Source organism: Neltuma alba, unplaced genomic scaffold (assembly GCF_004799145.2).
Source record: "Neltuma alba isolate B1F8T4 unplaced genomic scaffold, ASM479914v2 tig00010898_pilon, whole genome shotgun sequence".
Classification (NCBI taxonomy): Eukaryota; Viridiplantae; Streptophyta; class Magnoliopsida; order Fabales; family Fabaceae; genus Neltuma; species Neltuma alba.
The window spans coordinates 45,615-70,052 of NW_021635682.1; the positions used below are offsets into that span (position 1 = coordinate 45,615).

The window sequence follows — 24,438 nt, forward strand, 5'->3', positions numbered from 1 at the left end:
AGGTAAAAATCAAACATTAAAAGTTGCCAGGGTTACTTTAGAGTCTAGATGTCCCAAAGCAAAAATAGGAGAATGTCTCCATAGATTTGTCACAGCATTCATAGTCTGATCATGATTCTATCTTGGTTATTATGGATCATTTGATGAAATTTGCTCACTTCTTGCCAATCCATGAAAACTACGAATTAAGGAAACTGGCTCAATTGTATATTGCAAAAATGTCAAATGGCTTAGTGTACTAAAGGACATTATGTCTAATTGAGATCTGCACTGACATCTTACTTCTGGAAGTCTCTACATGAAGCTCTAGGTATATTGTTGAAGTTCAATATAGCCTACCACTCTCTAAATAGATAGACAGACAAAACAGACTATACAAACATTAGAGGACATGCTAAGGGTATGTGTGATAGAATGGAAAGGAAGTTGGGATAGCCACCTGGCTTTAGAAAAGTTACTTATAATAAACAACTATCATTCCAATATCTAGATAGCACTATTTAAGCCTTGTATAGTCACAAGTACAGATCCTTTTGTGTTAGATAAAGTTAAGTGAGAGATATCATTTGTCCAAATATAGTAGATGAATCTACCCAGAACATCGAGTTGATTAAACAAAAACTATTAATATGGTAGGAGACTTTTACAATTTGAGATAGAAAACTATGTGTTTCTACAGGTCTTGCCTACCACAAGCATTGAGAGATCCATTAAAGCCAGGAAGTTGATTCCTCATTTAATTGGACCTTTCAAGGTCTTAAACTGGGTTGGACTTATGGCTTATTGGATAACACTACCACCTCACTTGTCCAATCTACATGACGTCTTTCATGTGTCCTAGATAAAAAAGTCCCACCTTGATCCATCTCACATTATTAAGCCAAAAGAAGTAAAATTGTAAGAGAATCTAACTTTCAAGGCAAACCTAAACAAATCCTTGATATGAAAGACAACATTAAGGAACAAGACAATTTGCTTACTCAAGATTTTCTAGAAAGGGATGCCATCAAGTAAGGTGACTTCCCTCAACTTTTCTCTTAAAGGTATAAACTTTACCTCTCTCTCTTCTTCTCTTATAGTTTGAATTTTGGCAATAAAATTCCTGCTAGGTGCAAAGATCCCTAAACATGTCATTTTATTTTGCTACTTTCAACCATCATATTTTCTTCTTACTACACAATTCACCACGGTAAAGGGCGCAATTCACAATAGTGAAGATCCCTAAACATGTCATTTTATTTCACGCTTTCGTCACAAAGGAAGTACAGAGTTGTTATAAATAGGGCAAATGCAAACCTATATATATCACTATCGGGTATTAGCACACTGCTAATGGAGTTTTTATTTTGCTAAATTAGGGTTTTTCCTCTACTAGGGCATGATTTTAGAGTGGACCTTTGACAATTTTGGGAACTTCAGAGCTGATAGTAAGTAGGTTCAACCTTCTAAGAAATCCTTTTTCCTCTCTCTCTCTTCTCAGACCTTTCCTCAACTCTAGGTTTTGGGTATCTCAATGAGTTCTCACACCAGTTCTTTAACCTGGTTTCTTTACCTTCTTTCATAGAGTAACTACCATGCTTATGGAATGTTTGAGGGACGTCTTGAAACTCTCATAATAACTCTCAAAGATTAGGTAAATTAGATTTCTACTTATTCCTCCTGTCTACTCCTTTACGAGGAACTTTCAGTTTTTAAAAAGAAGACCTTTTTAGGATGGACTTTGGATACGTTTGGAATAGTAGGAACTTATAAGGGAAAGTTGAAAGCACCATCTTAAGATCTGAAATAGGTTGGTGGATTACTTTGTGAAAAGGAATCAATTTATGGAACTCTAGGACTAGATTGAAGCTTAGTAGATTGAATTGTTAGTTAATTTACGATTTTTGGATGTGTATTTTCCACCGTGACGAGATGGTTACTTTACCACAGTGATATAACATGAGTCATCATGGTGAGGGATTATGTCCACTACGGTGAACAGTCTGGAGCTTGCTTTATACTTTATTTTAAAGTTTCTAACTTGACTTGCTCTTTCGTGGCAACATGAACTGTGTAGGTAACACATGTATGATTTGATAGTATGTTTGATTTAAGATAATAGTAGAATATTTCTTGTGAATGAGATTATTAGAATATCATATATTATTACATGCTTGGAATTTTATTATGAACTGAGAACGCCATGTCTGTAAATTAACCTGAATAACTTTAAGAAGGTAGTAATGGATTGATATGCAATACCATGTGGTTCACTTTCACAAAGCATACTATGGTTGGCATCTTTAGAGATGGTTGTATAGCCTCATTGCAACACCAACACCCTAGAAGTATCCTAGGGCAGTAAACCTCGAGGGCAGCATATTCGCTAGGATATTAGGCACTAAACCTATCCGAGCAGTATACATCTTTTTTGAACGAATCTATGGCCCTCATGTTCTCTCTACTAACTTTAGTTGGTCTACATCACATGTATGGAGAGCTTGTTAGAGTAACCAATCACTTAGTATAGTACTTAGCCCATGGGTTCAAGTTGGCACCTAAAAGGAGCATATAAGGTGGGAATTGAGTACTAGGATTTATTAATGATATGTTGATGAGGACCTTTGTCGTTCGCCTTGGGGTTCTCAATCAAAAATAAATCCAAGTTATGCAGTATAGTGCAAACTCAGGTCATTTCACTTTTGGGAGCCTTTTTTTAATTACCTAAGCTAGACTAAATGCCATGCAATGTAATGAAAGGGGGTTTGGTTTTTAAGATTTAAATGAATGGTGACTAAACTAAATGCAATGAAAACAAACCTAAGCTACTATATTTTTGGTATTTTTGGATAATGATGATGGAATGGAAATGAATAATAGGAAATCTCCTGAGAATGGTTTTGATGGCAATCATAGTTCACTCAAGATATTGGGAGTTTCACAAATCTATTAGGTTTTCTTAATAACAACCTCAATAACTCATTGAGTCTAATGTTTAAATCAATAACTTCATTAATGAAAACATTGTTAAGTTTTCCTAATGTGTAATTTGAGAATGATCATGCAATTGGTTCATTGCAACCGAAAATCAACTCAATATCAAAACATGACCATGTAAGATAAGAGAGAATCAAGAGAGTTACAAGGAAACATATATGTAATTACATATATTGAAGCACAGAATTCAACATTAACCAATCCAAACTACAAACGTAAATCATTAACCAATGATTACAGTAACAATCCCAAGTTCTTAACTAACAATTTACAACTCCTAGACCTAGAAAGCCATAAATTATAGCTAAAAATTGAAAACTGAAACTAAACTCCCCTTTAAAGTCTGGAAACTCATGCCACACCACCATTCTTCAAGAGTTGATAAACCCTAGCCCTCCATAGCTTCAAGAAAAGCTCCAACCGAAGTGAATTCGTCAGCCATGGCAGCTGGGAGTGGAAGGAAATGAGATGGAATGAAGAACAAGTGAAGGAAATGGATGGGGAAGAAGATGGAGGTGGAGAGGCAAGAGGATGAGAGAATAGAGGTGTTCTTGACGATAGAATGGAGTGATTGGTCGAAAATAGGGTTTCTAAGGGTTTTAGGAGTCCATCTGGGTCGAATCATAACGAGTAAAGGGTCCATTTTGCGTTCTGGATCCGAATCTGACGTTACTGATACGAGAGAGTTTGCCGCGGCGAACTATTCCAGAAGGGAATTTTTGTGAGATTTTGAGAGTTTGCCGCGGTAAACTCAAAAGTTTGCCCTGGCGAACTATTCCAGAATGTCACTGATGCACATTTTCAGACTTTTTGACACAACACAGCATTTCTTGGAAACTCTCAGTTTGTAATGCTTTGGTCTTCAATCTTGGCTCTAATTCTCAGTGTCCTACAATAAAAGTAACAATTTGAAGCATCAATTGTCCTAGAAATCAATTGAATACAATTAATAACCAATTATGACAATTTACCCTCAAAAGACACTAACTCAAAGTAAGGACTCTTATCTAAATTAAGCATAATTATCATCAAAAGGAGCCAAAATATATGATAAATACCCTTAAAATGATATGAATAATATAGAACAATTGGGTTCAATATATGTGAATAACCTGTGCATTTGTTATCATAGAACAATTGGGTTCAATTATATGTGAATAACCTGTGCATTTGTGGGTTGCTCTTTGGTTTATACATTGTAATTATATTTGTATGATTTTGACTTGCCTTATCTGAATGTCTAACTTTTAATCCCTCCTTATAAGGGTGCTGGTAGCTAAGGTAGCTTGAAATTTATGCTACTAAGATGGTAGTCTCACTTTGTTACTTTTATCTTTTTCAAGTAAGATAATAGGGGAGCTACGTTAAGAAAGGAATCGAAGGCATGAGGTCACCTACTTTGGTGTTTGTGCCCCACTATTTTGTCTTGCTTAGTTTTAATTAATTGTCACCTAGAACCTTAGTTGCTTTTTGATGTTTCTTTATCAGACATTTTTCATCTCTCAGTTTTTTGATAGTCTTATGGTTAAGCAAGAATCTTTTCTGAGCTTTGTTAGGGAATGAGTTGGACTTGGTTTATTTATGCATAAGACGTTTAAAATGTGTCAATCATGGTGCTAGGAAAGTTTCTGCTAAACTGTGTTAGGGTTTTGGCCATTTTCTAACATAGTTGTGCTATCAAGGTAAGCTTGGTTTCTTCATAACCATGATATCAATACTTGGTGTTATTTATACTCATTCCTTTTATAAAAGTTTAGGTCCTTATTGCCGACAAAAGATGGTTAAGTATGATAAGATAGTAGTTTAGGGTGTTATAGAGTTGACCTAACAAGTTAATATTTGTATTATTAGGGAGGAAATATAGATGGATTCTCACATAGAAGAATATTTCACACAAAAGTAAATTTTCTTTTCATAAACAAAGAATGTTTTGTGGCTTTTTATTTTTAAAGAAATAAATGTCATGTGAAATTGAAATTATTCACGTAAACAACGAATTTACTTTTGTTAGATTTATTCCAGAAATCGTTCTTGGTGAGGATGACTTGTTTCAACTTGTAATTCACTCTTACAATAACGATTTTAGATATAGCATTTGGGTGAATACTTTTACACATTGTAGGATTTTAGTTTTTTTTTGGGTACTTTTATAGGCATTTAGGTAAAAAAAAAACGAAAGCAATCAAAATGAGGTCAATTTCATGGACTAAAACTTTGGTTTTCAAATTTCAGTGACTAAAACAAAATAAGGTCAGAAACTAAGGATTAATATTAACCAAATAGGATATAAAAGTTCATAGATGTGGATCTCTAGTAATAAAAAATCTCGTGTTTGTTCTCTTCTATTCTTGTACTTCATTCAATGCATCTTCTATTTGTAATCTATCTTCGAATTTGTCCATTAGACATAGAACTTTTTCGTTGAAGCTTGTGTAGGTAGTTGATGAAAACAATAAATGAAACTTCCCGTTGAAGCTTGAATTTGAAGTAGTTAGTTTTATTTAATGATGTTTGACATCATACTTCTTCTTTTATTCTTCCATTAGATCTTTGATCTTTCTTTGTTATCTTGTAAAGAGTGCTATAAAATATATTCTAAAAATATTTTCGAACAAGACACTCCTTTTAAATATTTTTAATATCATTTTCAAATTTAGTAAAATAATTTTTCAATGTGCAACTCAAATAGAATCGGAGTATGAAATGACTTGGATTATATCTTCTATATATTGGAGTTAGCCAATGAAGATACAACGTAAAAAGCTTTCTGACTCGAATAATATTGCGGTTACTTTTGACTTGATCTTTATCTTGAATAAATTTGAGTCTAATGCTCAAACGTATAAAGAAATTAAATTGAAACAAGCACATAGTTAAAAATAATTTTTAGTATATTTTCAGTGAACTAAAGTCAAATATTCAAGAGGCAAAATATAAACTCAGACAAAGAACAAGGCTTTTTTAACTTAGTTCATATTTTGAACTTATGCAAATCAAATACTCACATTAGTGAAAGCATTTAAAACTTGTGAATAAATTAAATTACTTTTTGAAAAACGTTTAAAGGTAATAAATTTTTTGAAAAACATTTCATTTATAATTTAGATTAATTAAGTTTTCTACAAAACAAGTTCTTCTATGACATTATCTCTTTTTTGATGATGACAAAGCTTTGATGCAACTCGTCAATGTAAAAACAAAAAGCAGTGCACAAGATAATACGCGGGATATGATAGCGTCAAGAAATAAACAAAGTAAGTAAAAATGCCAAAAAAGTGAGGGCATAAAGCTAAACTTCAAAAAACTTTTTATCCTAATTCCCTGGCTTATTGTGAATGCTAACTCTATTTGTAAATGGCCTTATTCTAATTATAAATGATATTATTACTCTTGTGAATCACCTCATCTGAATCATAAATTTTGGTGTTCCAATTGTAAATTCTAACTCCCTAAAATTTTTCATAAATAGATTCTTCTTTTGTGAAAAAGACATTGAGTATTTTATGCTAGAACACTACGTAACCTATTTGTCAGTATCTAGAAAGCAGACTCTGCAGGTGCCAACGCTTAGTCGATAGTCAACTCCGATTGCTTTTCTTATATAATGGTCCATTATCCTATTCATAATAACGGTGTCAATAATGTGAGGTGCTAATATTTACTCTTATAATATTTACTCCTCCAATGCTAATTATAAGACTCATTTTATAATATAATTTACATTACAAAATAATCTTATATTTATGAACAGATGAGTATTATATAATTGTATTTTCGATTATTACTTTATTAATTTGAACGTTTGATGATTTCTAATTTAAAATTTAAGAGTAAAAGACATCATCCTCCCCTCTCTTTAACCTAAATTACAAAGACTTCCTTTTTATTTTGGAAACTTATATGAATGTCCTTTAAAATCAAAATATATATTGCACAAACCTACTTTCTAATTTGAGATTCAACTCTCATCCACCCATCCATTAGTTAACTGTTAAATCATAGGATTGACCCATTATTTTGACCAAATTACCTCTTCTTAATACAAATATTACTTAATAATTATCATTTAATGACATATCATACATCTTTATTTGAAATTAAAAAATAATTTTAATAAATATTTTAACTTTTTTGTTATGCTATTGAATCGATTACCATATTATAAATTTTATTAATTTTATAAATGCAAATTTTTATTTTACAATAAATCTTGTTTATTTATTTAAACTTACTTGTGGTGTAATTTTTTAACTATATGTTCCAATTGTAAATTCTAACTCCCTAAAATTTTCATAAATAGATTCTTCTTTTGTGAAAAAGACATTGAGTATTTTATGCTAGAACACTACGTAACCTATTTGTCAGTATCTAGAAAGCAGACTCTGCAGGTGCCAACGCTTAGTCGATAGTCAACTCCGATTGCTTTTCTTATATAATGGTCCATTATCCTATTCATAATAACGGTGTCAATAATGTGAGGTGCTATAATATTTACTCTTATAATATTTACTCCTCCAATGCTAATTATAAGACTCATTTTATAATATAATTTACATTACAAAATAAATCTTATATTTATGAACAGATGAGTATTATATAATTGTATTTTCGATTATTACTTTATTAATTTGAACGTTTGATGATTTCTAATTTAAAATTTAAGAGTAAAAGACATCATCCTCCCCTCTCTTTAACCTAAATTACAAAGACTTCCTTTTTATTTTGGAAACTTATATGAATGTCCTTTAAAATCAAAATATATATTGCACAAACCTACTTTCTAATTTTGAGATTCAACTCTCATCCACCCATCCATTAGTTAACTGTTAAATCATAGGATTGACCCATTATTTTGACCAAATTACCTCTTCTTAATACAAATATTACTTAATAATTATCATTTAATGACATATCATACATCTTTATTTGAAATTAAAAAATAATTTTAATAAATATTTTAACTTTTTTTGTTATGCTATTGAATCGATTACCATATTATAAATTTTATTAATTTTATAAATGCAAATTTTTATTTTACAATAAATCTTGTTTATTTATTTAAACTTACTTGTGGTGTAATTTTTTAACTATATATTAGTAAAAAAATGTTTTGTAATTGTATATATGTATTTTCAATAAAATTATAAAGTAATGTCTTAATTTATTAAATTTAGTGAAATATTAAATATATTATTAATGAATATTGATATTAAGAGATAAACTACATATTTAATATAATGAGGGGTAAAGTAGGAAACAAGGTTTATTCTAATATTTTTTAATTAAAAAATGTACATAAAGAATCTTTTCAAAATATTCCTTAATAGTGTTAATGGTTTGGATTAAAATGTATGTTATGAAAATAGAAAAGAGGTCCATGTAATTAAGACAAAACAGAAGGATAGTTAGAGTATTTTACTCAAAATTTAAAACTGTGTTTTAGATTATCCCCTTATCTCATAATTACATATTCCCTGCTTGGTAATGGTGAGTTATTAGTCCGTGTTTGTTTTATAATTGTTAACCGTCAATGGTTGTTTTTAAAATAACTAAATATATGTTAATGTTTTATAAGTTGTCAATTATGTTAAATTATGCACGGTCACTATTAGGGGATAAGTAGCCCCACGTTGCCCGCACGACTCACCCACTACCCATCATTTTTTTTAACCCATTTAAGCCCGCCCATCAATAGCCCGAAATAGAGAAGCTTAAATGGGTTGGGTTGGGTTGGGTTGGGGTGGTTTATCGGGAGGTAGCGGGCGTTTATTGCTTTACATCATATGCTCACATCATATTATTATGGAATTAGTGTTCGATTGAAGTCAGTAATAGAAAACACAAAAAGAAAAAAACAATATCAATAATGGCTTTCATCTAGACTATATTTACCTTAATCTAAATCATGACATGATCAATCAATTGGTAAGAAGCTTAAATTAATATTGTGCCTGTTTGGGATAATGGTAGAAATTCCCTATAAGCATGTTTCACGTAATCTAAGACAACACTCTTCTCACATATTTGTCTCTTATTCTGTAAATCACTATTAAAAAGCTACTTATAAGCTCTTCAAAACGGTCCTATTATTTATGTCTTCGATTTCATTTTCCTTCTAACATTATTCATATAATCTATGCATTTGTTTTATTATATTCAAATAGCTCTAGTCTCTACGATAGTACAAAAGAATAATAAGGAGGCTAATGCCCCGTTTGGTATGATGGAATTGGGGATCATGGAAATGGAATTGAAGGTGGAATTCAAATTTTAGCCTGTTTGGTATGATAGATTTTAATTCCACATGGAGCCCAATTCCACCAAAAAGCCCAAAATTGGCTTCCACCACTTGACCCAATTCCATAGAATTTAGATTTTTGACATTTCTGCCGTTCATATTTTTTCAGTCGCCCTTCGACTCTAATCCCAACAGCAATCTTGACCTCCATTATCACTAGACAGATTAGAAAACAAGGGTGCTATGATTGTGGATGTGGGTCTTCAATCTTCATATTCGCCAGTGATGGTGTAAGCAAACGATCGCACCACCTCCACCATTCTCTATTGTGCGTCAGCATTGAAGTCACAAAAATCTCAAAATGAAACTACATTATCTTCGGAAGCCGAATTCATTGTCGACTCACCCATTGTTGGCAGCAAACCACTTTCTTCTTCCAGATCAGGCTTCCATCGATCCTTCTTGTCCAATATTGCTCCCTTTTTTCTCTTCCTCCAAAATACTTGGATAGATTCATTAGAGGCTTCTACATCTGCCTTTCATTTTTCTAGTCGGGATAGATGGCAATTTCAGGCTTGTTTGTAGAAATGATTCTTTTGGGTTCCTTCCCATACTTTGATTTTTTAGCCCTCATTCTCCATAAAATCTAGCTTAGTGGATGATTTTTGTTGAGTGACAACCACCGGTGATGAGCAATGGTTGAAGTTCTTGAAATATTTGGCTATGGGTTGGCTAGATCTTCATAGATGTGAAATCTTGCTGAAAAATTTAGTTGTGCAAGTTGAGTGAAGTTGTGAAAAAGACAAAGGATTAGGATTTTTTTATTTAATTTAAGAGGGTATTTTGGTCTTTCTATGTAAAAATTAGATTTTGTTTCCCCACCATACCAAACATACTTTTAAACCTCATTTCTATTTTTGTATCCATCTTCATCTCCATTTCTATTTTTATTTCCATTTCTATTGAATTCAATTCCAATGTACCAAACAAGCCTTAAGAGTAGAATGTAAGCAGAACAAAGAATCCAAAAAAAAAAAAAAGATGAAGATAATAAACAATTCATAAATTTAGTCCAAAGTGTAGCTTATCCTTTACATTAGCCAAACCCTTTGTCGAGGAAAATATAGTTTTAGGCAAAAAGGTATTATGCTAAAAATATGTATGCACGTGGTAGGCACGTGGCAAGCATATATTACGGTGTGTTTTTGATATTGTTTGGTTTAATTCCCCTTCTTGTTCCATATCAATGACAACAAAAAGGTAGGAAAATTTGTTTGTTTTTTTCAACTAATTGAAATTCTGAATTTCCCAAGACTCAAGCTTAGAGTTTTCAATATTAGGAGTGGCTTTTTTTTTTTTTACCAAAATACGATAAACAGTAAAATTATATACCAGTATACTGCACTTTTAAAAGTATTTACTTAAAATCGTTCTTGACAAGAAGACTTTCAGAAGTTTGAAAGTATTTACTTAAGATTTTTGAAATCGTTCATGCCAAGAACGATTTCACTTTCTCTCTCTGCCAATTTTGCACGACTTGTTTGATCTCCGCTGCCTTTCCTGTTCGTTGCCCTCCACTGCCACAAAATACCAACGTTTTGCCTCAATATGGAGAGATTAGGCCAGTGAATTGAATGGATCAGAAAAAGCAAAGTTCGCAAGAGAGAGAAAAAAATAAGCAACCTGGATTTTTTTTTTCACTAGTGGATGTTTAACGCCATTAGCAAAAAAGTAAAAAATTATTCAACACTTACTAATTTTATTTTATTCAGCTCACTATATTTAATAAAAATTAAGGATTGAATATAAACTACTATCTCTAGTCTTTAGTATAAGACACAGTTAACTAATTTAGAGCGATTAAATAAGTTACTAAATTATTTTAAAGTATTTATATTTATCATTTTTATCCAAACTAATTTGTCCCACTTATAAATTGATATATAATTTAATAATTCACATAAGTATTAGAGAGATCATGTAACATATATATTAAAATGAGGTAACTTAGTAATTTTTTTAATCTCTCCAAATTAGCCAATTAATCAACTGGATTTTATATTAAGGACTAGAAAATAATATATTTTTATGGTATGTTTTAATTTATAAGACAATTCTCATCATTCAATATTTGTTATCTAATTCATGATAATTAAATACACTCAATTTTTAGGTTCTGTATGATGCAAAAGAAACAAGTAGAAGAAATAAAATTTAAGAATTTTAATGAAATAAAATTAGTAAGTATTAAATAATTTTTATTTACTTCCTAATGATATTAAACACCCACCAGTGGAGAAAAAAAATCCAGGCCGGCTATTTTCTCTTTCTCTCTCTCTCATCCTTTGTTCATTAATATAAAATTCATAAATTAAAACGTAAACCATACAAATATATTATTTTCTGGTCCTTAATATAAAATCCAGATGATTAATTGGCTAATTTAGAGAGATTAGAAAAGTTACTAAATTACCTTATTATAATATATATCTTACATGATCTCTCTAATACTTATGTGAATCATTAAATTATATATCAATTTATAAGTGAGACAAATTAATTTGGATAAAAATGATAAATATAAATATTTTAAAATAATTTAGTAACTTATTTAATCGTTCTAAATTAGTTAACTGTGTCTTGTACTAAAGATTAGAGGTAGTATTTTATATTCAATCCTTAATTTTTATTAAATATAGTGAGCTGAATAAAATAAAATTAGTAAGTGTTGAATAATTTTTTATTTATTTGCTAATGGCATTAAACATCCATTAGTGAAAAAAAAAATCCAGGTTGCTTTTTTTCCCCCTCTCTCTGCGAACTTTGCTTCTTCTTATCCATTCAATTCCCTCGCCTAATCTCTCCATATTGAGGCAAAATGTTGGTATTTTGTGGCAGTGGAGGGCAGCGAATGGGAAAGGCAACGGAGATCAAATAAGTCGTGCAAAATTGACAGAGAGAGAAAGTGAAATCGTTCTTGGCGTGAACAATTTTTGAAATCATTTACGCCAAGAACGACTTGTATGTAATTTGAAAGGCAAGAACGATTTTAAATACAGCATATTGGTAAATACTTTCAAAAGTACAGCATATTGATATATAGTTCACTGTTTATCGTATTTTGGTAAAAAAACCTATTAGGAGTTACCATAAATCTTAGCTATTACTTTTTCAATTCTAAATATAAAATTAATTTTATAGTGTAAATTACATTACAAAATATATCCCACTCATTTAAGGGCATCTCGTTTATAATTGGTCTAAATGGGTTCTGTACAGGTATGAGTTACGCCGTACTCATCTAACCTTAAATGAGCTCAGGCTGCCCAACCCTTTCATTGCATAGCCCTAGTCATATGTACCAAATAGATAATGTTTTTTTTTTTAAAGGCAAAATAGACACTTTTAAAATCAATTATTCTTAAAGGGTATGTTGGCACTTTCATGCACATGACAACATCTAGGAGTCGGAACTAAACTCGAATCCCATGAGGCGAGAAGGCACAAAAATTGACTCGACCTGATCTTTATCTAGCCGATGATTAACATTTTCACCAAGTAATAAAAAAAATAAAATAAAATATGGAATTAAAAAGGGGTAAGTCCCCCTAATATTTGAGTCTTTTTTTTTTTTTTATATTGTCAACTCTCCTAATCAAGTCAAGTCGAGTCAGTTTTTGTGAGTTTTTTTTTTTTTTGCAAGAGGCAAAAAAAAGAAAAGAAAAAGGAAACGAAAAGAACTTGAAAACCGAGTAATCCCAAATTAGAAAATTTTTATAAAAATATGCTGTTGTTGGTAGGTTAAAATACAGTCTAAACAAAGTATAGGAAACAGATTTAGAATTTAATAATTTTTAAGGTTTTTTTTTTTTCCCTTCCTTCGTTCTCCCAGGAAAAGAGTCAGGAAGGGGAGGAGAGGGGAGGGAGAAATGAATTTGATCCGTCACGGTCTAACGCTTGCGCAAGCGTTGATGATATTATCATATTGTGATTTTCTGAAAGCAGTTAAATCAAAACGAAAAGACTCAAATTTTTTAAAATCAACCACAACCAATAAATAGAAATTAATCATTTAGATCCCGGCGGCGAGACCTTTGACGAAGAAGAATCGTTGACGCTGATTGGTTAGTTGAAACTTCGTGAAACTTGTTTTATATAGTTGGTTGAGTTTCTCTGAAGCCGATAATTTCAAATCCCAGAAAGCCCCAATAAGACAGACATTTTAATTTACTTACCACATGGGCATTACCTACAAGCGACGTTGAGTTCAAGCTTCACATTGCTCCTTCTTCTTCCTTCGGAATCCATCCCAAACACTTCTGAGATTTTCAATATTTGATTATGGCTTCGTAGAGGGAGAATGGTTAGTGGGCATCTCTTGTGCCTGAAGCTGGTTTCAACGTTCATCGAGCTAGCTTATATTGGTTAGTTCAAAATCTGTTTAGAGTTTTATGAATTCTTCTTATCTTTAACCATAAAGGTTTCTTATGAATCTTTGACTCCTCTTTTTCTCTGTAAAATTTGACAACTACAACTTGCCTTCTTCAACTTCTTTTTGCTTCTATTTGTCGGTGCACCTGTTTTATATGTGACTCAGTTATTTAAGTATTCATTTAATTTGTTATTTGTGATATAATTGGGAAATTTTTTATCTCTTTACTAAAAAATTTGTATTGTCATATTCTGTGCTTGTCCCTTTAGATGATTTTGACGATTTTCTTCATTTTGCATAGTTCGTTCATTGAAAGCCAATCTGTTTGTTCTGGAGTAACTGGGAAGAAAACAGTAACTAGGGAGAAAACATTACATAGAAAAGTCTTGTCTGCAATTGGATGACTTTTATTGACGTGTTTGACATTGAATTGGGAATTGCTATATCTGCACACAATGCTCATTGCAATTCTTTTCTTTTCTGGCTTTTCGATATCTTCTCCATGTCCTTAACCATTTAGCTTGTGCTTATGACGAGTCCACTGCTTCCTCATTTTTGCATGGCTTGTATGTTCAAAGCCATAGTTGTTTAGGAGTAATTAATTATTCCAATTCCAACTGCTGTTGTCTTCATGAGGAGTTGTTATATACACATGGAGCAACGTTATCTGCTTCCTGTTGATTTCTGTGATGGTAAAGCAATCTGAAAAATTAAAAAAGGAAAAAATTTATTTTGCCTCGTTTCAGAGAAGTAACTGCTTCTACAAGGAAAAGAGTGATGGAGGATAAGGCAGGAGAAAAAAATGAATTACAGCATGCACCGTCTTCAGTTGTGGCTGTAGGTATCAAGGGTGGCAAGAAAAGTACAACTATATTACAGTGGGCACTTAAGAGGTTTGTGCCGGAAGGGAGGATCATGTTTAAGCTGATACATGTCCATGCCAGTATAAAACGAATACCAACACCAAGTAAATATATGTCCTTTTGTATTTCTTGTTCCTATTACGTTTAGGAATAGTCTAATGCTTTAGAAATTTACTATTTTTTTTAATTCCAAGCTCTTTGTGTCGTCCAGAAATAGAACTTCTAATTCAAGCAATTACTGCTGAAGTTACTCTTGTACTGAAGAAATTAGTAAAAGGAGGTTTGACCTATTGGTTAAGGTTTGAAGAATATTTTAATTAGCATTATTTTCTTCTCTTCCCTACTCAATGAACAGGATTATTTTTTTAACAGCATAATTAACTTTTCATATCCACAAAATCGTAAACTTTATAGAAAGGGTAGGACCTTTGTAAGCCTTGTATCTAATAATCTCCTTCAACCATTCCAATCTTAGGTGCATGGAAAGATGAGTAACTAATTAGCCTACCTACTCTACCATATTAATAATAATAGACAGTTTTCAGTATCTAAAGTGACCTCATGGACCATTTAGTACCATACAGTGTTTATGCATATTACTAAGAAAAGACATTAAAACAGTGACTACCTATTTCAACATGCTAACTGGAAATCTTTTTTGTTCCAGTGGGAAATTTCATCCCTATTTCACAAGTGCGTCCTGATGTAGTGAATGCCTTCAGAAAGGAAGTTGAGTGGCAGAAAAGTCAAATGCTTCTACCCTATAAAAATATGTGTGATCAGGAAAAGGTCAAATATTGCATCTCATGGAAATTTGAAATTTAGTTAGCATTAGTTCCATAAATTAGGATCTGCATCCTTCTATTGTGGTCGCAGGTATATGTAGATACAGTGGTGATAGAATCTGATGATGTTGCAGCTGCAATAGCAGAAGAAATTGCTAAGGGTGCCGTGACCAAACTTATTATTGGTGCATCATCTCGTAGCATATTTTCCAGGTATAGATACCTGACATTCTGATCTGTAATGCAATTATGTTGCTCTTTTAAGAATCTTTCTTACTGAATTCTTGATTAGTATGCTTTATTTTTCATTTAAATTTTGTTTGAACTGTTTTTCTTCCATTTTAAATTATTTCTTGCTTTCAGCAAGCTTAAGGGTATTGCTGCAAAAATATCAGTTTGTACTCCAAGATTTTGTACAGTTTATGCTATTTCCAAAGGAAAATTGTCTTCTGTACGGCCGTCAGATGTACAAATTGATCAGAGCTTTGCAGACGATGGTAGTGAAACCAATGGTTCTACCAGTTCTTCAAACTGCACTTCCTCCTCTCCCCCGGGTATCCTACTTGGAAAACCTGCGACATTTTATTTATATGTTTTGTTTAATTGATAACCTCCTAATTCTCTAACTTTCGGTATCCCGCCACAGAAAATAGGGGAGATATAGTAAAATCTGCATTTTCTATCATGTCTTTGTGGTAGTCATACGAATTCATATTGAGTGCAATGAAGGTGCTATGCTAGCATTCTTAGTTTTGATTATCTTGCCTTTTCTCTTGGAATCTTAACTGTGCACAGCATGATCATGATGAAGCATCTCCAACTGTATTCTCTTTTTGTTGAATAACATTATGTTCTTGTCACCCAAAAACAGTTCTAATCTTCTATGATTTTTGGGTTTGCAGACTCTGCCACAGTTGCTTTATATGGTCCTTTAAACTCCTCTTCAACAGAACAGCAATTTGAAGCTCTTTCCTCTGTTAATCAGACTGTCCTAAGTGCAAATCCTAGTTTTATTGAATCTAGCCATTGTGGATGTCAGTCCCTAGATACTGGAACAGAGAATAATGTTACAATTTCGTCTGCTAGAAATTATAGTATTGGCTATGGTCTTAGTCAGGCTTCAAGTTGCATAAGCTTTAAATCAGAAACAGAATCGCAGGTCCATGTTCAAAATTCCACCCTTGATGTGCTACCAGCAACTGAATCTCCTTCACCTGCTAGGCAGGTAATCAATTTTTCTTTTTTTGGTTCTACTTGATAGTGGTGGTTTACAATTTCTGCTCTAGTTGATGGTGTCTTCTGGAACTAGCCTTGTCATATGTAAAAGGAGTTTAATTAGATATGGAATATTTGTTGCAAAAAAATGCAGTCGATATCATATGACATTTTTTATGTGTACTTATGTTTCTTGCTATACTTTTTCTGCATCTTGATGCTCTAGAATATGTTGTGCCAAGGCCTGTTTTTGACCGATATGAAATCCTTCATGTATTTTTTTTTTTTTAAATTGTTTCAATGTTTGATCAGGAAAATATTAACCTTGAGCTGGAAAAGTTGAGGATTGAATTAAGACATGCACAAGGAATGCATGCAATAGCTCAAAATGAGAACATTGATGCATCACGGAAGGTAATATTAATTTCTTCTAGCCATAAATTCTTTGCTCCACTTTTTCTGCTATTTCAGTTACATAGTAAATACAGGGTTTTTCTAAAATTTTCCCTCCTCCTGCCAACCCCATAGCTTTACTGTATTAGACTAGGAAATGGGAGGGGTGTTGCAAACACTTATCCAAGGAATAGAATCACTGGATTCTATGAATTGTTCTGTCTTGTATTTGCTATTCTACCATTTTGATGCAGTTTGATGGGAATATTAAATATTCTGCTATTTGGTTAGTTTATGAAGTCATTTCAGCCTGTAATTCAGGGTTCTATTGGGGAATTAGTGTTAATCTATAAGTACGTAAACAATTTCTGGGTGCATTTGTCTGGGTCTTTGGAGATCGTATGATATTTTATTTCTTATCATAAATTATGATTTCTTTACGGATTGTTTAGGCTGACCAAGAAATGAAAATCAAGTTCCTTCAATTGAAGAGGATAACTGAACTGATACTATCACTCATCAAATCAAATAAATTGGCAATTCAGATGAGGATGTGAAGCCTAAGGATGTGAAGCTCACTTTTGGCTTTCATATTGACATTGTTATATCTGAAGAGCTTGATAATCTGGAGTTGCCGCCGCTGATGTCTCTTTCCAAATCATCATTAGCACTTTCTTTTATCATCCTTCTCATTGCTGCCCCCTACCTATTTTTAATCATTGAGAAATTAGGGTTTAGTTGTGAGGCATCTTAAAACTTACTCGCCCTGCATTTATCCAGTGATAAAATTATTATTTTATTTCCTATCTTGAATTAGAACTTTTGAGGATTAAATGCTGTTGCTCAAGTTTGTCATGTTAGAAGAATAGATCTTCTCATCATGTGTTTTATTGTTTTCTTTTTCTTACTATGATCTCATCGTCACATAACACCCATTAATGGCATTTGTAGGGATAAATTTTCTCACCATATGCATGGAATTGATTTCTCTTTTCTACCATTGCCAAACACATTAACATCTTCCATTGGTTTTAGCAGCTGAATGATTTAAATAAGAGACGATCAGATGAATTAATGAAGCTCAATGAGATTATTGCTAAGGAAGAGTCGGCAAATGAATCATTAAGGCAAGAGAGAGAGAAATATGAAGCTGCAAAGAGAGAAACTGATTATTTGAAAGAATGTGCTGAGAGAGAAACTGCAGAAAGGAGAGAAATGGAGATGAAAGCTATTCGTGCTGCGCAAGAGAAAGAAAAACTAGAGTCTGCTCTTACTGGTTTGACCCCTCAGTACCATAAGTTTACATGGGACGAAATAGTGTCTGCTACCTCATCTTTCTCTGAAGATCTGAGAATCGGAATGGGAGCATATGGTACAGTGTACAAGTGTAACTTGCATCATACTGTTGTAGCTGTTAAAGTACTCCACTCTAAAGGGAGCCACAAAATCAAGCAATTCCAACGGGAGGTATGGAAGTTAATGAACAAAACCGTAGATATGCAAATTAGTTCTCTTAATATGAGTAAAAAGCATATCTACTTACATAATGTATTATACTGGAGATCTTTGTGAAATAGGCTACAGATTGCTGATTGTTTATTTTTACATTGTTGTTTTTAGATTGTTTTATTTTGTAAATAAAATGTTTATTTGTTGAAATCACAAAATTCAGATCAACATTGTTCACTTAGGAGGTTAACCCACTGATTCAATCAAATTAGTACACATGGTGAAGGCATGCCACAACCGACATTCACGGTTTTTGTTACTTGTACCATTCCGTTTCCAGAGTAGATCAGGCCTTGAATAAACTTTACTCATAATGAGTCCACCAACAAAAAAATAAAAATAAAAAATGATATTTGCAAATGAAAGAATAGAAATTCAGAAATATGTGACTCTGACGGATATTAAAAAGGGAAAATCCCAAAAAAGTGATAGCTGAATTTCAAAATTCCAAATCAGTATTAGTTACTACACTCATAAAGAAAATGACTACATTCAAAGAGCAAATGACAACACACTTTTGTAGTAATTCCTGATTTAGAATTTTGAAATTCAGTAGTCACTTTTTTGGGATTTTCCCTATTAAAAACTACTTTCCAGTACTTACATCTTCTGTTTGTTTGCAGCTCGAAATCTTGTCCAGAGTTCGTCATCCTAATTTGCTGCTCCTTCTTGGTGCATGTCCTGATGATGGATGCCTTGTATATGAATATATGGAGAATGGTAGCTTGGAGGACCGGTTACTCAAGAAAAATGGTACGGCCCCACTTCCTTGGTATGAGAGATACCGGATTGCATGGGAAGTAGCCTCAGCTCTTGCCTTTCTTCACAGCTCAAAGCCAACACCCATCATCCACCGTGATTTAAAACCAGCAAACATTTTGCTTGACAGTAACTTAATGAGCAAGATTGGTGATATTGGTCTTTCTACTGTGCTCAATTCGGATGGCTCCTCCACCATGCACAAGGACACAGAGCCTGTGGGGACCCTTTGCTATATTGATCCTGAGTATCAACGAACTGGGTTGTTATCTCCAAAATCCGATGTATATGCTTTTGGAATGGTGATCTTACAATTATTGACAGCAAAACCGGCTATAGCACTCACTCATGTGGTAGAAACAGCAGTTGATGATGGAAAGCTCACAGATATATTGGACCCGGAGGCAGGAAGTTGGCCACTTCAGGAGACAATGGACTTGGCTCGATTAGGCCTTAGCTGTACAGAACTCCGTCGTAGAGACAGACCCAATTTAGATCACGTGATTCCTGCACTGGAAAGATTGAAAGAAGCTGCTGACAAAGCCCAAAGTTCCAGTCTTAATGTTAAATCAAAACCTCCTAATCATTTTATTTGCCCAATACTCCAGGTAGTTAAAAAATTCAATACTGACAATATTTGACTATCTATGGTGCGATAAGAAAATACAGGTGACCTAACTATCTATTTGGCTCTTCCTACTGAATCCGAAATCCATCCAAACTAGTCCCTTCATTGGCAAATTATTAGATTTGCATATATATATATATGTATGTACGTATGTATGTATCTACTGCCATGGCACTTATGGCGTCATCAAGTTCCGACTAAACAAGCTTTGGCCGTGAGAAGGTCAAAACCCTTAGCTGATGTTAGCCAATGTTTATTTAGTTTGATTAGCATATATAACAATCCCACTTCACAAAATAAGTGCCATGTCACTAGATTGACTAGAGGGTCAATGTTTTACAGATGCACTAGATTGGGTGGACTTTGAAGCGTAAGGATTAAAGTGAGAATGAAAAGCTGCTAGAGACCACCATGAAAATAAGTCGGGTTTTGGCATTTTAGATTGTGCTCATGGTTTCCAACATTTTTTTTTTCTGCTTTCGTAAATTTTGTCCATTTGATTGGTTGGCTTGAAGTATAATTGATTTTCCATTATTTGAAGTTGTTTGAAATAACTGTTGTGTTTTGCATCACACAGGATGTGATGGATGATCCGTGTGTTGCTGCGGATGGATATACATATGATCGCAGAGCAATCGAAACATGGCTTCAAGAGAATGACAAATCACCAATGACTAATATGGAACTTCCTCATAAGAATATAATCCCTAATTACACACTTCTATCAGCAATTATGGGGTGGAAGTCTGGAGGAAAATGATATCGAATTCAACCATTACCAATGCGGATTTTGACATTAATTTCTAGTGTGGCTCAGATACTTAGTTGTGTGCGCGTGTGTGCTGAATGATGTTGTGTTATAAGCAGATATTGTGGTGTAGAGTCTTGAAGTGGTTGTCTTAGCTTAGCGAGGCAGATTTGGAAGTGTAAATAAAATGTCATTGTTCGATGTAGTTGCATTCTGGTTTTAAATTTTGGGAGAGAATCTCTATAGCACGGACTGAAAGATATTGTAGGTGGATACTACTCTTAGTCTTTGATATAAGACCTAATTGACTAATTTGAGTAGATTAAGAAAGTTTGTTAAGTTTGTTAGTTATAATAATTATGTATTGTCTTTCTTAAAATATTCTTATTAATAATGTGTATTACTTATAACTACCATTTAATGGAATCTCTAATATATGCACAACTATTATAAAGACTTTTAAAAAAATATATAAATATGAAAGACAAAATGGACAGGGGTTTTGAATTTAGGATTAAATTGAAAGTCAAAATGGATAAATTTCTTTTAATTGAAAAGTAGCTTTCAATATTATAGATAGTAGTGTTTAAATTTCTTTAAAAAAAAATTTTAAATATTTCTTACATTTTCATAACTTCAGGAAAACTTTTTACAAATCCAAATCCACATGTCCATAAAGTTTTCAAAAATTAATTACTCTACTATCAACTCTACTTGCCCACTTGGATGAGGTCATAGGTTCGAAGGATATGTTTATTTATGCGCGTGAGTTTAATTATACTATATAAAAAAAAATTCTCATAAATAGATAAAGAGATAGGAATTTATCAAATGAACCATACTTCTTCATAAACATCACGAGTCTGTTTATGAGAACATACTAGGTAAAGAAGATTTAAAGTAATATTTCTTCCCTTTTTTGTAACTTTGCAAGAAATTTTTATGAGTAAAGGTGCATCCGCATCTTAATCTTATTTCTTAGGTATATCTAATATCCTGATCTTTTATATGATGCATTCAACATTCTAATTTTCTTTTTCTAGTGCATCCAGCACCTTCATCTTATTTTTAGTGTATCTAGTACCCTTACAATTAGAGTGGTGGATACAACTAAAAAAATAAATCAAAGTGCTAGATGCGTCATCAAAATAAGAATAATGTGCTAGATAAATGCACCTAAAAAATAACATTTGAGTTATGGATGCACTATTATATTATCTTTACAAATTTGAATCAAGAAGATTTAAAGTGATATAACTGAAACTCTGTCACACCTTCATTTCTTACTTCATTATACATCAATTGGAACCATTATAACACATTTATCAAGGCTCAAGAGTGAGAAACTGCAAATTTGAAACCTTTTAATTCCACACAGTCCGTACACTATTCATAGGACTTTGAAAATTCATAACTAATTTTAGAAAAATTAAAATTTAGTGGTTCCAAGTTTTACTCGAAGCTTGCCATGAGTACTTTAGAAGAAAAATAATTCGGTCTCAATTCCATTCGAGATAGCATAAGAAAAATCGACAAAGTACACTGTTCATATGGTCAATTTTTGAATTTTTAGTATTTTAGTTCAATTTTGGATGGGCATAACTCCTTGCACAAAACTTCGATTTCAATGTTCTACCATTTAATTTAAAGCTAAGAATATGATCTATAAGTCTGCCAAGTTTCAGGTCTAGACTCAAAGAAATCCTTATTATTTTATGTATCCCAAGTTTGGTCATTTTTAGGAACGTTTTATCCCCTAATTAGGTCCAACCTTCCTTTTCTTTACCTTTTACCCATCCTTAACCTTTTGGGACTCATAATATACTTGCACATACATTCTAACATGCTTGGACATATTCATACATGTTTATCTCCATAAAGGAGCTAGTATCTAACAAATGCATAACATGTATAATATTACATAACATAATATATGTCCATTCATAAATACATTAAGCGTTTACATGCCTTTAGTCACCACTTCTTGGCTCTTGCCCTTACTTGATCCTCCTCCTAGGGTTAGTGTAAACATAGAGGGAATGAGATTTCAAAGAAATTCCAGTAGTAGATAATCATAATTATCATGTAATCACGCAAATATAATGTGACATGCTTTTGTGTACATAACTTTATTGTTCATGCATAGTGAAATACCATGGAAAGTAAGCTAGTTCATTGATATCGACATAGCATAATGCCAAAGCATGCTTAACATAAACATTGCAATCATAATTCAGTAGCATAACTTAGTCACATCATGGCATTCATAGCACATACACACATACACATAAATGTAAGCAAAAAAGCACTTTAATCATAATTCAATGCTACCTCTTGTGTATTTAGTGACTTGTCCTTTCTTTGGTTTAGGGTGTCTTCTTGATGATTTGGCACAATACCTAGCAAACCAACATTAATGCCAATCATTTACCAGCTATTCAAACACATTACATAATACTTGAACATTAAACCTCTTTTCCTTGGATTTTTGACCTAATTATTTCCCCTTTATTTCAATCAATTTCTTAGGTTATTCCTACGTGATTTTTTATGTAGAATCCAAATATCTAATTAGATTTTACAAAATCGCATTCCTTTCCCATGAACAAGATTGGTTGAATAGTATATAGTTTAGGGTTCAAAATTTCATTTTTGATTCTAATACTTCCAAACCCATTATGGCCGAATTATAGGGTTTAGTATTTCAAATTCTCATTTTTGATTCTAATGATTCTAAACACTTTTTTTTTGGTGTTTTCCTACACAAAAACACATTTTAAACTCATTAGAATCATCAAAACATATTGAAACAATTCTTAACCCTAAGAACATGACTTGGCCGAATTGGGTATCATAATTCCTAGCTTGATTTTCTTCCATAAATCAATCCAAACAACATCCAAACGTACCAATCCAAGCTTATAATCAAAATTCCTATCCTTCCCTACCATTTCCTCATGTTGGCCGAAAATTTCAACATAGTTTTCCCTTATGATTAGCATGATTTTACCATTCCAACTGCATAAAAATCAAGCTTACACATACCTTGATTAATCCTTGGTGGAAACTTGATAGCTTGGCCTTTGCTTGAAGTGGTTTGAAGGTGATTAGAGGTGAGTAGAAATTTTGGCAACACTTCCCTAAGGGTCTCCCTTCTTGGCTGAAATGTGAAGGGATGGAGGGGGTATTTATAGACCTCCAAAAGCTATTTAAGATTTACCTACACTCTGTTTCTTTCCTCTAAAGACGAAACTTTTAGTACATTCATTGTTTTTGCTAAAAAGATTCAAAATGATAAAGGTATTTCTATTGTACCAATCAAGACTGATCACGGAGAAGAATTTGAGAACAATAAATTTGCTGACTACTATGACGAGCACAGGATCGACCACAACTTCTCAATACCAAAAACACCTCAACAAAATAGAGTCATAGAAAGAAAGAATAGAGTACTCACGGAGATAGCCAGAGCGATGCTAAATGAAAAGGGAATTTCATAGGTATTCTGGGCAGAAGCCATAAGTACACATGCTACATCTCTGACCAAGCATATATCAGAACACTACTGGGGAAAACACCATACGAGCTGTACAAAGGAAGGAAACCGAATCTGGCTCATATAAAAGTCTTTGAAAGCAAATGCTACATCCACAACAATAACAAAGAAAATATTGGTAAATCCGATCCTAAAGTTGATGAAGGTTTATTTCTAGGTTACTCTAACTGTAGTAAAGCTGATAGGGTCTTGATAGAACCCAATCTTTATATGGTTTTCTCAAGTATTTTCTAATGTTTTGCAACAATTTTACCCTTATTATGCGTGCATTTATATCCATTTGATTACATTGAGTCATGCATTGCATTTTGCTGTTTAAGGGGTAAAAAGGGTCAT

At 32.6% G+C, this 24,438-nt stretch overlaps 1 protein-coding gene across 5 annotated transcripts; it reads left to right on the forward strand.

The window, feature by feature from the left end:
• The first annotated feature begins 3,478 nt into the window (after positions 1-3,478).
• LOC114759762 (U-box domain-containing protein 35) lies at positions 3,479-20,885 on the forward strand. Of its 5 annotated transcripts, XM_028949005.1 has the most exons (11): positions 3,479-3,491; positions 13,432-13,638; positions 14,393-14,613; positions 15,177-15,298; positions 15,386-15,507; positions 15,658-15,848; positions 16,197-16,519; positions 16,822-16,923; positions 17,941-18,369; positions 19,035-19,778; positions 20,376-20,885. In XM_028949005.1, exons 3-11 carry the CDS (start codon positions 14,424-14,426, stop codon positions 20,556-20,558), a joined length of 2,406 nt encoding a protein of 801 aa, XP_028804838.1. In that variant the 5' UTR covers positions 3,479-3,491; positions 13,432-13,638; positions 14,393-14,423; the 3' UTR covers positions 20,559-20,885. The 5 variants fall into 5 exon arrangements, with proteins under 5 accessions (XP_028804838.1, XP_028804840.1, XP_028804841.1 ...); XM_028949007.1 differs by lacking the exon at positions 3,479-3,491 and having other exon boundaries at positions 13,171-13,638; positions 19,035-19,839; positions 20,376-20,454; XM_028949008.1 differs by lacking the exons at positions 3,479-3,491; positions 20,376-20,885 and adding an exon at positions 20,141-20,367 and having other exon boundaries at positions 13,171-13,638; positions 19,035-19,839.
• Positions 20,886-24,438: the final 3,553 nt, after the last annotated feature.